This window comes from Salmo salar, chromosome 09 (assembly GCF_965601325.2).
Source record: "Salmo salar chromosome 09, fSalSal1, whole genome shotgun sequence".
Lineage (NCBI taxonomy): Eukaryota > Metazoa > Chordata > Actinopteri > Salmoniformes > Salmonidae > Salmo > Salmo salar.
In genome coordinates this window covers 47,830,001-47,847,189 of record NC_138299.1, presented here as the reverse complement: position 1 = coordinate 47,847,189, position 17,189 = coordinate 47,830,001, and the positions used below count along the sequence as shown (strand labels likewise).

The window sequence follows — 17,189 nt, the reverse complement described above, 5'->3', positions numbered from 1 at the left end:
TATTAAAGTACAGTAAACATGTCAGATCTGACTGTACTGAAGACTACATTATTAAAGTACAGTAAACATGTCAGACCTGACTGTACTGAAGACTACATTATTAAAGTACAGTAAACATGTCAGATCTGACTGTACTGAAGACTACATTATTAAAGTACAGTAAACATGTCAGATCTGACTGTACTGAAGACTACATTATTAAAGTACAGTAAACATGTCAGATCTGACTGTACTGAAGACTACATTATTAAAGTACAGTAAACATGTCAGACCTGACTGTACTGAAGACTACATTATTAAAGAGTAGTACAGTAAACATGTCAGATCTGACTGTACTGAAGACTACATTATTAAAGTACAGTAAACATGTCAGATCTGACTGTACTGAAGACTACATTATTAAAGGTACAGTAAACATGTCAGATCTGACTGTACTGAAGACTACATTATTAAAGTACAGTAAACATGTCAGATCTGACTGTACTGAAGACTACATTATTAAAGTACAGTAAACATGTCAGACCTGACTGTACTGAAGACTACATTATTAAAGTACAGTAAACATGTCAGATCTGACTGTACTGAAGACTACATTATTAAAGTACAGTAAACATGTCAGATCTGACTGTACTGAAGACTACATTATTAAAGAGTAGTACAGTAAACATGTCAGATCTGACTGTACTGAAGACTACATTATTAAAGTACAGTAAACATGTCAGATCTGACTGTACTGAAGACTACATTATTAAAGTATCAGTAAACATGTCAGATCTGACTGTACTGAAGACTACATTATTAAAGTACAGTAAACATGTCAGACCTGACTGTACTGAAGACTACATTATTAAAGTACAGTAAACATGTCAGATCTGACTGTACTGAAGACTACATTATTAAAGTACAGTAAACATGTCAGATCTGACTGTACTGAAGACTACATTATTAAAGTACAGTAAACATGTCAGACCTGACTGTACTGAAGACTACATTATTAAAGTACAGTAAACATGTCAGACCTGACTGTACTGAAGACTACATTATTAAAGTACAGTAAACATGTCAGATCTGACTGTACTGAAGACTACATTTATTAAAGTACAGTAAACATGTCAGACCTGACTGTACTGAAGACTACATTATTAAAGTACAGTAAACATGTCAGATCTGACTGTACTGAAGACTACATTATTAAAGTACAGTAAACATGTCAGATCTGACTGTACTGAAGACTACATTATTAAAGTACAGTAAACATGTCAGATCTGACTGTACTGAAGACTACATTATTAAAGTACAGTAAACATGTCAGACCTGACTGTACTGAAGACTACATTATTAAAGAGTAGTACAGTAAACATGTCAGATCTGACTGTACTGAAGACTACATTATTAAAGTACAGTAAACATGTCAGATCTGACTGTACTGAAGACTACATTATTAAAGAGTAGTACAGTAAACATGTCAGATCTGACTGTACTGAAGACTACATTATTAAAGTACAGTAAACATGTCAGATCTGACTGTACTGAAGGCTACATTATTAAAGAGTAGTACAGTAAACATGTCAGACCTGACTGTACTGAAGACTACATTATTAAAGTACAGTAAACATGTCAGATCTGACTGTACTGAAGACTACATTTATTAAAGTACAGTAAACATGTCAGACCTGACTGTACTGAAGACTACATTATTAAAGAGTAGTACAGTAAACATGTCAGATCTGACTGTACTGAAGACTACATTATTAAAGTACAGTAAACATGTCAGATCTGACTGTACTGAAGACTACATTATTAAAGTACAGTAAACATGTCAGATCTGACTGTACTGAAGACTACATTATTAAAGTACAGTAAACATGTCAGACCTGACTGTACTGAAGACTACATTATTAAAGTACAGTAAACATGTCAGACCTGACTGTACTGAAGACTACATTATTAAAGTAGAGTAAACATGTCAGATCTGACTGTACTGAAGACTACATTATTAAAGTACAGTAAACATGTCAGACCTGACTGTACTGAAGACTACATTATTAAAGAGTAGTACAGTAAACATGTCAGATCTGACTGTACTGAAGACTACATTATTAAAGTACAGTAAACATGTCAGATCTGACTGTACTGAAGACTACATTATTAAAGAGTAGTACAGTAAACATGTCAGATCTGACTGTACTGAAGACTACATTATTAAAGTACAGTAAACATGTCAGATCTGACTGTACTGAAGGCTACATTATTAAAGAGTAGTACAGTAAACATGTCAGACCTGACTGTACTGAAGACTACATTATTAAAGTACAGTAAACATGTCAGACCTGACTGTACTGAAGACTACATTATTAAAGTACAGTAAACATGTCAGATCTGACTGTACTGAAGACTACATTATTAAAGTACAGTAAACATGTCAGACCTGACTGTACTGAAGACTACATTATTAAAGTACAGTAAACATGTCAGATCTGACTGTACTGAAGACTACATTATTAAAGTACAGTAAACATGTCAGACCTGACTGTACTGAAGACTACATTATTAAAGAGTAGTACAGTAAACATGTCAGATCTGACTGTACTGAAGACTACATTATTAAAGTACAGTAAACATGTCAGACCTGACTGTACTGAAGACTACATTATTAAAGAGTAGTACAGTAAACATGTCAGATCTGACTGTACTGAAGACTACATTATTAAAGTACAGTAAACATGTCAGATCTGACTGTACTGAAGGCTACATTATTAAAGAGTAGTACAGTAAACATGTCAGACCTGACTGTACTGAAGACTACATTATTAAAGTACAGTAAAGATGTCAGATCTGACTGTACTGAAGACTACATTTATTAAAGTACAGTAAACATGTCAGACCTGACTGTACTGAAGACTACATTATTAAAGAGTAGTACAGTAAACATGTCAGATCTGACTGTACTGAAGACTACATTATTAAAGTACAGTAAACATGTCAGATCTGACTGTACTGAAGACTACATTATTAAAGTATAGTAAACATGTCAGATCTGACTGTACTGAAGACTACATTATTAAAGTACAGTAAACATGTCAGACCTGACTGTACTGAAGACTACATTATTAAAGTACAGTAAACATGTCAGACCTGACTGTACTGAAGACTACATTATTAAAGTATAGTAAACATGTCAGATCTGACTGTACTGAAGACTACATTATTAAAGAGTAGTACAGTAAACATGTCAGATCTGACTGTACTGAAGACTACATTATTAAAGAGTAGTACAGTAAACATGTCAGATCTGACTGTACTGAAGACTACATTATTAAAGTACAGTAAACATGTCAGATCTGACTGTACTGAAGAGTACATTATTAAAGAGTAGTACAGTAACATGTCAGATCTGACTGTACTGAAGACTACATTATTAAAGTACAGTAAACATGTCAGATCTGACTGTACTGAAGACTACATTATTAAAGAGTAGTACAGTAAACATGTCAGATCTGACTGTACTGAAGACTACATTATTAAAGTACAGTAAACATGTCAGATCTGACTGTACTGAAGACTACATTATTAAAGTACAGTAAACATGTCAGATCTGACTGTACTGAAGACTACATTATTAAAGTACAGTAAACATGTCAGACCTGACTGTACTGAAGACTACATTATTAAAGTACAGTAAACATGTCAGATCTGACTGTACTGAAGACTACATTATTAAAGTACAGTAAACATGTCAGATCTGACTGTACTGAAGACTACATTATTAAAGTACAGTAAACATGTCAGACCTGACTGTACTGAAGACTACATTATTAAAGTACAGTAAACATGTCAGACCTGACTGTACTGAAGACTACATTATTAAAGTATAGTAAACATGTCAGATCTGACTGTACTGAAGACTACATTATTAAAGAGTAGTACAGTAAACATGTCAGATCTGACTGTACTGAAGACTACATTATTAAAGAGTAGTACAGTAAACATGTCAGATCTGACTGTACTGAAGACTACATTATTAAAGTACAGTAAACATGTCAGATCTGACTGTACTGAAGACTACATTATTAAAGTACAGTAAACATGTCAGATCTGACTGTACTGAAGACTACATTATTAAAGAGTAGTACAGTAAACATGTCAGACCTGACTGTACTGAAGACTACATTATTAAAGTACAGTAAACATGTCAGATCTGACTGTACTGAAGACTACATTATTAAAGAGTAGTACAGTAAACATGTCAGACCTGACTGTACTGAAGACTACATTATTAAAGTACAGTAAACATGTCAGATCTGACTGTACTGAAGACTACATTATTAAAGTACAGTAAACATGTCAGATCTGACTGTACTGAAGACTACATTATTAAAGTACAGTAAACATGTCAGACCTGACTGTACTGAAGACTACATTACTAAAGAGTAGTACAGTAAACATGTCAGATCTGACTGTACTGAAGACTACATTATTAAAGAGTAGTACAGTAAACATGTCAGATCTGACTGTACTGAAGACTACATTATTAAAGTACAGTAAACATGTCAGATCTGACTGTACTGAAGACTACATTATTAAAGTACAGTAAACATGTCAGATCTGACTGTACTGAAGACTACATTATTAAAGTAGAGTAAACATGTCAGACCTGACTGTACTGAAGACTACATTATTAAAGTACAGTAAACATGTCAGACCTGACTGTACTAAAGACTACATTATTAAAGAGTAGTACAGTAAACATGTCAGATCTGACTGTACTGAAGACTACATTATTAAAGTACAGTAAACATGTCAGATCTGACAGTACTGAAGACTACATCATTAAAGAGTAGTACAGTAAACATGTCAGATCTGACTGTACTGAAGACTACATTATTAAAGTACAGTAAACATGTCAGATCTGACTGTACTGAAGGCTACATTATTAAAGAGTAGTACAGTAAACATGTCAGACCTGACTGTACTGAAGACTACATTATTAAAGTACAGTAAACATGTCAGACCTGACTGTACTGAAGACTACATTATTAAAGTACAGTAAACATGTCAGATCTGACTGTACTGAAGACTACATTTATTAAAGTACAGTAAACATGTCAGACCTGACTGTACTGAAGACTACATTATTAAAGTACAGTAAACATGTCAGACCTGACTGTACTGAAGACTACATTATTAAAGTACAGTAAACATGTCAGATCTGACTGTACTGAAGACTACATTTATTAAAGTACAGTAAACATGTCAGACCTGACTGTACTGAAGACTACATTATTAAAGAGTAGTACAGTAAACATGTCAGATCTGACTGTACTGAAGACTACATTATTAAAGTACAGTAAACATGTCAGATCTGACTGTACTGAAGACTACATTATTAAAGAGTAGTACAGTAAACATGTCAGACCTGACTGTACTGAAGACTACATTATTAAAGTACAGTAAACATGTCAGATCTGACTGTACTGAAGGCTACATTATTAAAGAGTAGTACAGTAAACATGTCAGACCTGACTGTACTGAAGACTACATTATTAAAGTACAGTAAACATGTCAGATCTGACTGTACTGAAGACTACATTTATTAAAGTACAGTAAACATGTCAGACCTGACTGTACTGAAGACTACATTATTAAAGAGTAGTACAGTAAACATGTCAGATCTGACTGTACTGAAGACTACATTATTAAAGTACAGTAAACATGTCAGATCTGACTGTACTGAAGACTACATTATTAAAGTACAGTAAACATGTCAGATCTGACTGTACTGAAGACTACATTATTAAAGTAGAGTAAACATGTCAGACCTGACTGTACTGAAGACTACATTATTAAAGTACAGTAAACATGTCAGACCTGACTGTAGTAAAGACTACATTATTAAAGTAGAGTAAACATGTCAGACCTGACTGTACTGAAGACTACATTATTAAAGTACAGTAAACATGTCAGACCTGACTGTAGTAAAGACTACATTATTAAAGAGTAGTACAGTAAACATGTCAGATCTGACTGTACTGAAGACTACATTATTAAAGTACAGTAAACATGTCAGATCTGACTGTACTGAAGACTACATTATTAAAGAGTAGTACAGTAAACATGTCAGATCTGACTGTACTGAAGACTACATTATTAAAGTACAGTAAACATGTCAGATCTGACTGTACTGAAGGCTACATTATTAAAGAGTAGTACAGTAAACATGTCAGACCTGACTGTACTGAAGACTACATTATTAAAGTACAGTAAACATGTCAGACCTGACTGTACTGAAGACTACATTATTAAAGTACAGTAAACATGTCAGATCTGACTGTACTGAAGACTACATTTATTAAAGTACAGTAAACATGTCAGACCTGACTGTACTGAAGACTACATTATTAAAGTACAGTAAACATGTCAGACCTGACTGTACTGAAGACTACATTATTAAAGTACAGTAAACATGTCAGATCTGACTGTACTGAAGACTACATTTATTAAAGTACAGTAAACATGTCAGACCTGACTGTACTGAAGACTACATTATTAAAGAGTAGTACAGTAAACATGTCAGATCTGACTGTACTGAAGACTACATTATTAAAGTACAGTAAACATGTCAGATCTGACTGTACTGAAGACTACATTATTAAAGAGTAGTACAGTAAACATGTCAGATCTGACTGTACTGAAGACTACATTATTAAAGTACAGTAAACATGTCAGATCTGACTGTACTGAAGGCTACATTATTAAAGAGTAGTACAGTAAACATGTCAGACCTGACTGTACTGAAGACTACATTATTAAAGTACAGTAAACATGTCAGATCTGACTGTACTGAAGACTACATTTATTAAAGTACAGTAAACATGTCAGACCTGACTGTACTGAAGACTACATTATTAAAGAGTAGTACAGTAAACATGTCAGATCTGACTGTACTGAAGACTACATTATTAAAGTACAGTAAACATGTCAGATCTGACTGTACTGAAGACTACATTATTAAAGTATAGTAAACATGTCAGATCTGACTGTACTGAAGACTACATTATTAAAGTACAGTAAACATGTCAGACCTGACTGTACTGAAGACTACATTATTAAAGTACAGTAAACATGTCAGACCTGACTGTACTGAAGACTACATTATTAAAGTATAGTAAACATGTCAGATCTGACTGTACTGAAGACTACATTATTAAGAGTAGTACAGTAAACATGTCAGATCTGACTGTACTGAAGACTACATTATTAAAGAGTAGTACAGTAAACATGTCAGATCTGACTGTACTGAAGACTACATTATTAAAGTACAGTAAACATGTCAGATCTGACTGTACTGAAGAGTACATTATTAAAGAGTAGTACAGTAAACATGTCAGATCTGACTGTACTGAAGACTACATTATTAAAGTACAGTAAACATGTCAGATCTGACTGTACTGAAGACTACATTATTAAAGAGTAGTACAGTAAACATGTCAGATCTGACTGTACTGAAGACTACATTATTAAAGTACAGTAAACATGTCAGATCTGACTGTACTGAAGACTACATTATTAAAGTACAGTAAACATGTCAGATCTGACTGTACTGAAGACTACATTATTAAAGTACAGTAAACATGTCAGACCTGACTGTACTGAAGACTACATTATTAAAGTATAGTTAACATGTCAGATCTGACTGTACTGAAGACTACATTATTAAAGTATAGTAAACATGTCAGATCTGACTGTACTGAAGACTACATTATTAAAGTACAGTAAACATGTCAGACCTGACTGTACTGAAGACTACATTATTAAAGTACAGTAAACATGTCAGACCTGACTGTACTGAAGACTACATTATTAAAGTATAGTAAACATGTCAGATCTGACTGTACTGAAGACTACATTATTAAAGAGTAGTACAGTAAACATGTCAGATCTGACTGTACTGAAGACTACATTATTAAAGAGTAGTACAGTAAACATGTCAGATCTGACTGTACTGAAGACTACATTATTAAAGTACAGTAAACATGTCAGATCTGACTGTACTGAAGACTACATTATTAAAGTACAGTAAACATGTCAGATCTGACTGTACTGAAGACTACATTATTAAAGAGTAGTACAGTAAACATGTCAGACCTGACTGTACTGAAGACTACATTATTAAAGTACAGTAAACATGTCAGATCTGACTGTACTGAAGACTACATTATTAAAGAGTAGTACAGTAAACATGTCAGACCTGACTGTACTGAAGACTACATTATTAAAGTACAGTAAACATGTCAGATCTGACTGTACTGAAGACTACATTATTAAAGTACAGTAAACATGTCAGATCTGACTGTACTGAAGACTACATTATTAAAGTACAGTAAACATGTCAGACCTGACTGTACTGAAGACTACATTACTAAAGAGTAGTACAGTAAACATGTCAGATCTGACTGTACTGAAGGCTACATTATTAAAGAGTAGTACAGTAAACATGTCAGACCTGACTGTACTGAAGACTACATTATTAAAGTACAGTAAACATGTCAGATCTGACTGTACTGAAGACTACATTTATTAAAGTACAGTAAACATGTCAGACCTGACTGTACTGAAGACTACATTATTAAAGAGTAGTACAGTAAACATGTCAGATCTGACTGTACTGAAGACTACATTATTAAAGTACAGTAAACATGTCAGATCTGACTGTACTGAAGACTACATTATTAAAGAGTAGTACAGTAAACATGTCAGATCTGACTGTACTGAAGACTACATTATTAAAGTACAGTAAACATGTCAGATCTGACTGTACTGAAGACTACATTATTAAAGTACAGTAAACATGTCAGATCTGACTGTACTGAAGACTACATTATTAAAGTAGAGTAAACATGTCAGACCTGACTGTACTGAAGACTACATTATTAAAGTACAGTAAACATGTCAGACCTGACTGTACTGAAGACTACATTATTAAAGAGTAGTACAGTAAACATGTCAGATCTGACTGTACTGAAGACTACATTATTAAAGTACAGTAAACATGTCAGATCTGACTGTACTGAAGACTACATTATTAAAGAGTAGTACAGTAAACATGTCAGATCTGACTGTACTGAAGACTACATTATTAAAGTACAGTAAACATGTCAGATCTGACTGTACTGAAGGCTACATTATTAAAGAGTAGTACAGTAAACATGTCAGACCTGACTGTACTGAAGACTACATTATTAAAGTACAGTAAACATGTCAGACCTGACTGTACTGAAGACTACATTATTAAAGTACAGTAAACATGTCAGACCTGACTGTACTGAAGACTACATTATTAAAGTACAGTAAACATGTCAGATCTGACTGTACTGAAGACTACATTATTAAGAGTAGTACAGTAAACATGTCAGATCTGACTGTACTGAAGACTACATTATTAAAGAGTAGTACAGTAAACATGTCAGATCTGACTGTACTGAAGACTACATTATTAAAGTACAGTAAACATGTCAGATCTGACTGTACTGAAGACTACATTATTAAAGAGTAGTACAGTAAACATGTCAGATCTGACTGTACTGAAGACTACATTATTAAAGTACAGTAAACATGTCAGATCTGACTGTACTGAAGACTACATTATTAAAGTACAGTAAACATGTCAGACCTGACTGTACTGAAGACTACATTATTAAAGAGTAGTACAGTAAACATGTCAGATCTGACTGTACTGAAGACTACATTATTAAAGTACAGTAAACATGTCAGATCTGACTGTACTGAAGACTACATTATTAAAGTACAGTAAACATGTCAGATCTGACTGTACTGAAGACTACATTATTAAAGTACAGTAAACATGTCAGATCTGACTGTACTGAAGACTACATTATTAAAGTACAGTAAACATGTCAGACCTGACTGTACTGAAGACTACATTATTAAAGTACAGTAAACATGTCAGACCTGACTGTACTGAAGACTACATTATTAAAGTACAGTAAACATGTCAGATCTGACTGTACTGAAGACTACATTATTAAAGAGTAGTACAGTAAACATGTCAGATCTGACTGTACTGAAGACTACATTATTAAGAGTAGTACAGTAAACATGTCAGATCTGACTGTACTGAAGACTACATTATTAAAGTACAGTAAACATGTCAGATCTGACTGTACTGAAGACTACATTATTAAAGAGTAGTACAGTAAACATGTCAGATCTGACTGTACTGAAGACTACATTATTAAAGTACAGTAAACATGTCAGATCTGACTGTACTGAAGACTACATTATTAAAGAGTAGTACAGTAAACATGTCAGATCTGACTGTACTGAAGACTACATTATTAAAGTACAGTAAACATGTCAGATCTGACTGTACTGAAGACTACATTATTAAAGTACAGTAAACATGTCAGATCTGACTGTACTGAAGACTACATTATTAAAGTACAGTAAACATGTCAGACCTGACTGTACTGAAGACTACATTATTAAAGTACAGTAAACATGTCAGATCTGACTGTACTGAAGACTACATTATTAAAGTACAGTAAACATGTCAGATCTGACTGTACTGAAGACTACATTATTAAAGTACAGTAAACATGTCAGACCTGACTGTACTGAAGACTACATTATTAAAGTACAGTAAACATGTCAGACCTGACTGTACTGAAGACTACATTATTAAAGTACAGTAAACATGTCAGATCTGACTGTACTGAAGACTACATTATTAAAGTACAGTAAACATGTCAGATCTGACTGTACTGAAGACTACATTATTAAAGAGTAGTACAGTAAACATGTCAGATCTGACTGTACTGAAGACTACATTATTAAAGTACAGTAAACATGTCAGATCTGACTGTACTGAAGACTACATTATTAAAGAGTAGTACAGTAAACATGTCAGATCTGACTGTACTGAAGACTACATTATTAAAGTACAGTAAACATGTCAGATCTGACTGTACTGAAGACTACATTATTAAAGTACAGTAAACATGTCAGACCTGACTGTACTGAAGACTACATTATTAAAGAGTAGTACAGTAAACATGTCAGATCTGACTGTACTGAAGACTACATTATTAAAGTACAGTAAACATGTCAGACCTGACTGTACTGAAGACTACATTATTAAAGTACAGTAAACATGTCAGATCTGACTGTACTGAAGACTACATTATTAAAGTACAGTAAACATGTCAGATCTGACTGTACTGAAGACTACATTATTAAAGTACAGTAAACATGTCAGATCTGACTGTACTGAAGACTACATTATTAAAGTACAGTAAACATGTCAGACCTGACTGTACTGAAGACTACATTATTAAAGTACAGTAAACATGTCAGACCTGACTGTACTGAAGACTACATTATTAAAGTACAGTAAACATGTCAGATCTGACTGTACTGAAGACTACATTATTAAAGTACAGTAAACATGTCAGATCTGACTGTACTGAAGACTACATTATTAAAGAGTAGTACAGTAAACATGTCAGATCTGACTGTACTGAAGACTACATTATTAAAGTACAGTAAACATGTCAGATCTGACTGTACTGAAGACTACATTATTAAAGAGTAGTACAGTAAACATGTCAGATCTGACTGTACTGAAGACTACATTATTAAAGTACAGTAAACATGTCAGATCTGACTGTACTGAAGACTACATTATTAAAGTACAGTAAACATGTCAGATCTGACTGTACTGAAGACTACATTATTAAAGTACAGTAAACATGTCAGACCTGACTGTACTGAAGACTACATTATTAAAGTATAGTAAACATGTCAGATCTGACTGTACTGAAGACTACATTATTAAAGAGTAGTACAGTAAACATGTCAGATCTGACTGTACTGAAGACTACATTATTAAAGAGTAGTACAGTAAACATGTCAGATCTGACTGTACTGAAGACTACATTATTAAAGTACAGTAAACATGTCAGATCTGACTGTACTGAAGACTACATTATTAAAGAGTAGTACAGTAAACATGTCAGATCTGACTGTACTGAAGACTACATTATTAAAGTACAGTAAACATGTCAGATCTGACTGTACTGAAGACTACATTATTAAAGTACAGTAAACATGTCAGATCTGACTGTACTGAAGACTACATTATTAAAGAGTAGTACAGTAAACATGTCAGACCTGACTGTACTGAAGACTACATTATTAAAGTACAGTAAACATGTCAGACCTGACTGTACTGAAGGCTACATTATTAAAGTACAGTAAACATGTCAGACCTGACTGTACTGAAGACTACATTATTAAAGAGTAGTACAGTAAACATGTCAGATCTGACTGTACTGAAGACTACATTATTAAAGTACAGTAAACATGTCAGATCTGACTGTACTGAAGACTACATTATTAAAGTACAGTAAACATGTCAGATCTGACTGTACTGAAGACTACATTATTAAAGTACAGTAAACATGTCAGACCTGACTGTACTGAAGACTACATTATTAAAGTACAGTAAACATGTCAGATCTGACTGTACTGAAGACTACATTATTAAAGAGTAGTACAGTAAACATGTCAGATCTGACTGTACTGAAGACTACATTATTAAAGAGTAGTACAGTAAACATGTCAGATCTGACTGTACTGAAGACTACATTATTAAAGTACAGTAAACATGTCAGATCTGACTGTACTGAAGAGTACATTATTAAAGAGTAGTACAGTAAACATGTCAGATCTGACTGTACTGAAGACTACATTATTAAAGTACAGTAAACATGTCAGATCTGACTGTACTGAAGACTACATTATTAAAGAGTAGTACAGTAAACATGTCAGATCTGACTGTACTGAAGACTACATTATTAAAGTACAGTAAACATGTCAGATCTGACTGTACTGAAGAATACATTATTAAAGTACAGTAAACATGTCAGATCTGACTGTACTGAAGACTACATTATTAAAGTACAGTAAACATGTCAGACCTGACTCTACTGAAGACTACATTATTAAAGTATAGTTAACATGTCAGATCTGACTGTACTGAAGACTACATTATTAAAGTATAGTAAACATGTCAGATCTGACTGTACTGAAGACTACATTATTCAAGTACAGTAAACATGTCAGACCTGACTGTACTGAAGACTACATTATTAAAGTACAGTAAACATGTCAGACCTGACTGTACTGAAGACTACATTATTAAAGTATAGTAAACATGTCAGATCTGACTGTACTGAAGACTACATTATTAAAGAGTAGTACAGTAAACATGTCAGATCTGACTGTACTGAAGACTACATTATTAAAGAGTAGTACAGTAAACATGTCAGATCTGACTGTACTGAAGACTACATTATTAAAGTACAGTAAACATGTCAGATCTGACTGTACTGAAGACTACATTATTAAAGAGTAGTACAGTAAACATGTCAGATCTGACTGTACTGAAGACTACATTATTAAAGTACAGTAAACATGTCAGATCTGACTGTACTGAAGACTACATTATTAAAGTACAGTAAACATGTCAGACCTGACTGTACTGAAGACTACATTATTAAAGAGTAGTACAGTAAACATGTCAGACTTGACTGTACTGAAGACTACATTATTAAAGTACAGTAAACATGTCAGATCTGACTGTACTGAAGACTACATTATTAAAGTACAGTAAACATGTCAGATCTGACTGTACTGAAGACTACATTATTAAAGTACAGTAAACATGTCAGATCTGACTGTACTGAAGAATACATTATTAAAGTACAGTAAACATGTCAGATCTGACTGTACTGAAGACTACATTATTAAAGTACAGTAAACATGTCAGACCTGACTGTACTGAAGACTACATTATTAAAGTATAGTAAACATGTCAGACCTGACTATACTGAAGACTACATTATTAAAGTACAGTAAACATGTCAGACCTGACTGTACTGAAGACTACATTATTAAAGTACAGTAAACATGTCAGATCTGACTGTACTGAAGAGTACATTATTAAAGAGTAGTACAGTAAACATGTCAGATCTGACTGTACTGAAGACTACATTATTAAAGTACAGTAAACATGTCAGATCTGACTGTACTGAAGACTACATTATTAAAGAGTAGTACAGTAAACATGTCAGATCTGACTGTACTGAAGACTACATTATTAAAGTACAGTAAACATGTCAGATCTGACTGTACTGAAGAATACATTATTAAAGTACAGTAAACATGTCAGATCTGACTGTACTGAAGACTACATTATTAAAGTACAGTAAACATGTCAGACCTGACTCTACTGAAGACTACATTATTAAAGTATAGTTAACATGTCAGATCTGACTGTACTGAAGACTACATTATTAAAGAGTAGTACAGTAAACATGTCAGATCTGACTGTACTGAAGACTACATTATTAAAGAGTAGTACAGTAAACATGTCAGATCTGACTGTACTGAAGACTACATTATTAAAGTACAGTAAACATGTCAGATCTGACTGTACTGAAGACTACATTATTAAAGAGTAGTACAGTAAACATGTCAGATCTGACTGTACTGAAGACTACATTATTAAAGTACAGTAAACATGTCAGATCTGACTGTACTGAAGACTACATTATTAAAGTACAGTAAACATGTCAGATCTGACTGTACTGAAGACTACATTATTAAAGAGTAGTACAGTAAACATGTCAGATCTGACTGTACTGAAGACTACATTATTAAAGTACAGTAAACATGTCAGATCTGACTGTACTGAAGACTACATTATTAAAGTACAGTAAACATGTCAGACCTGACTGTACTGAAGACTACATTATTAAAGAGTAGTACAGTAAACATGTCAGATCTGACTGTACTGAAGACTACATTATTAAAGTACAGTAAACATGTCAGATCTGACTGTACTGAAGACTACATTATTAAAGTACAGTAAACATGTCAGATCTGACTGTACTGAAGACTACATTATTAAAGTACAGTAAACATGTCAGATCTGACTGTACTGAAGACTACATTATTAAAGAGTAGTACAGTAAACCTTTTCTTAAAGCTTACCTTTACATTCTAAAAATACCTCTGGTTTGGAAATATCAAGTATCACTTCCTCACGTCCATCAGCTACAGACTATCACTTCCTCAAGTCACTAAGCCACAGACTGCTAGAATGGTATATATAGTGTTGGCTTGCTCCTTACCAGAGGTCGCTCTGGGCCCTAGGGGTCAAACGTAGTGCACTACACAGGGAATAGAGTGCCATTTGTAACATATCCCTGGTATTGGAGTGTGGTCTTGGCTCTTACCAGAGGTAGCTGTAGGCCCCTGGTATTGAGGGTGGTCTTACCAGAGGAAGCTCTGGGCCCCTGGTATTGGAGTGTGGTCTTGGCTCTTACCAGAGGTAGCTCCCGAAGTAGGCCACTATGTTGTGGTGCATGCATTCCTTCACCATGAAGATCTCCTGCTGGATGATGGAGAAGTCATCCCCTGGAAGCAGAGAGAGAGAAATCAGACGCAGGAAAACACACCCGTGCCGTGCACACACAGACAACACACACGAGAGAGGGAGACACGCGACACACACACACACACACACACACACACACACACACACACACACACACCGAGAGAGATACATTCTCCTTTGACTGATGGTATTCTCCATAAACCTCCTCTCCACATTAATATTAATTAATGGAGGAAAAGTTAAAGCATGTTGGACAGAATGAATCACTAAATCTTTCCCCTTCTGTTGCCAAGCTTTAAACCACAGAACATTTGACTCCATTTCAATGTGCCTGGATGAATTAATACTTCCACAGTGTAGCATAACACTGCATTGTGCATATAGACAAAATTAACAAAATGGTGTCCTATGAACGTATTTACGTAGCTACTAATGAATAAATCACTACTACTGCTGTTACCACCACCACCCCTACTACCACCACCACCCCTACTACCACCCCTAATACCACCACCACTACTACCACCCCTAATACCACCACCACCACTACTACTACCACCCCTACTACCACCACCACCACTCCTATCACCCCTAATACCACCACCACTACTAATAACACCACCACTACTACTACCACCACCACCAGTGATAACACCCCTAATACCACCACCCCTAATACCACCACCCCTAATACTACCACCCCTAATACCACCACCACCACCACCACTACTACCACCCCTACTACTACCACCCCTAATACCACCACCACTACAACCCCTAATACCCCCAGTGATAACACCCCTAATACCACCACCACCCCTAATACCACCACCACCCCCAGTACTACTACCTCCCCTAATACCACCACCCCTAATACCGCCACCACCACTACTACTACTACCCCTAATACCACCACCACCACCCCTAATACCACCACCACCACAACCCCTAATACCCCCAGTGATAACACCCCTAATACCACCACCACCCCTAATACCACCACCACCACCACCCCCAGTACTACTACCACCCCTAATTCCACCACCCCTAATACCGCCACCACCACTACTACTACTACCCAATACCACCACCACCACCCCTAATTCCACCACCACCACTACTACCACCCCTAATACCACCACCACCCCTAATACCACCACCACCACCTCTAATACCACTACTACCACCCCTAATACCACCACCCCTAATACCACCCCCACCACCCCTAATACCACCACCATCACCCCTAATACCACCACCACCACCACTACTACCACCCCTAATACCACAAACACCACCCCTAATACCACCACCACCCCTAATACCACCACCACCACCCCCAGTACTACTACCACCCCTAATACCACCACCCCTAATACCGCCACTACTACTACCACCCCTAATACCACCACCACCCCTAATACCACCACCACCACCTCTAATACCACTACTACCACCCCTAATACCACCACCCCTAATACCACCCCCACCACCCCTAATACCACCATCACCCCTAATACCACCACCATCACCCCTAATACCACCACCACCACTACCACCCCTAATACCACAAACACCACCCCTAATACCACCACCACTACTACTACCACCCCTAATACCACCACCACCCCTAATACCACCCCTAATACCACCACCACCACCACCTCTAATACCGCTACTACCACCCCTAATACCACCACCACCACTA

The 17,189-nt window shown here is 35.4% G+C and overlaps 1 protein-coding gene across 3 annotated transcripts in view; it reads right to left on the bottom strand.

Annotated features, from left to right (window-relative positions):
• Nucleotides 1-17,189, bottom strand: part of LOC106611444 (mitogen-activated protein kinase kinase kinase kinase 5) — a 123,274-nt gene that overhangs the window by 82,216 nt on the left and 23,869 nt on the right. For all 3 annotated transcript variants that reach the window (XM_082955811.1, XM_045723729.2, XM_082955812.1), the window contains exon 4: nucleotides 15,411-15,501. In XM_082955811.1, the coding sequence (XP_082811937.1) occupies nucleotides 15,411-15,501 (91 nt within the window). The remainder of the gene's footprint in view (nucleotides 1-15,410; nucleotides 15,502-17,189) is intronic.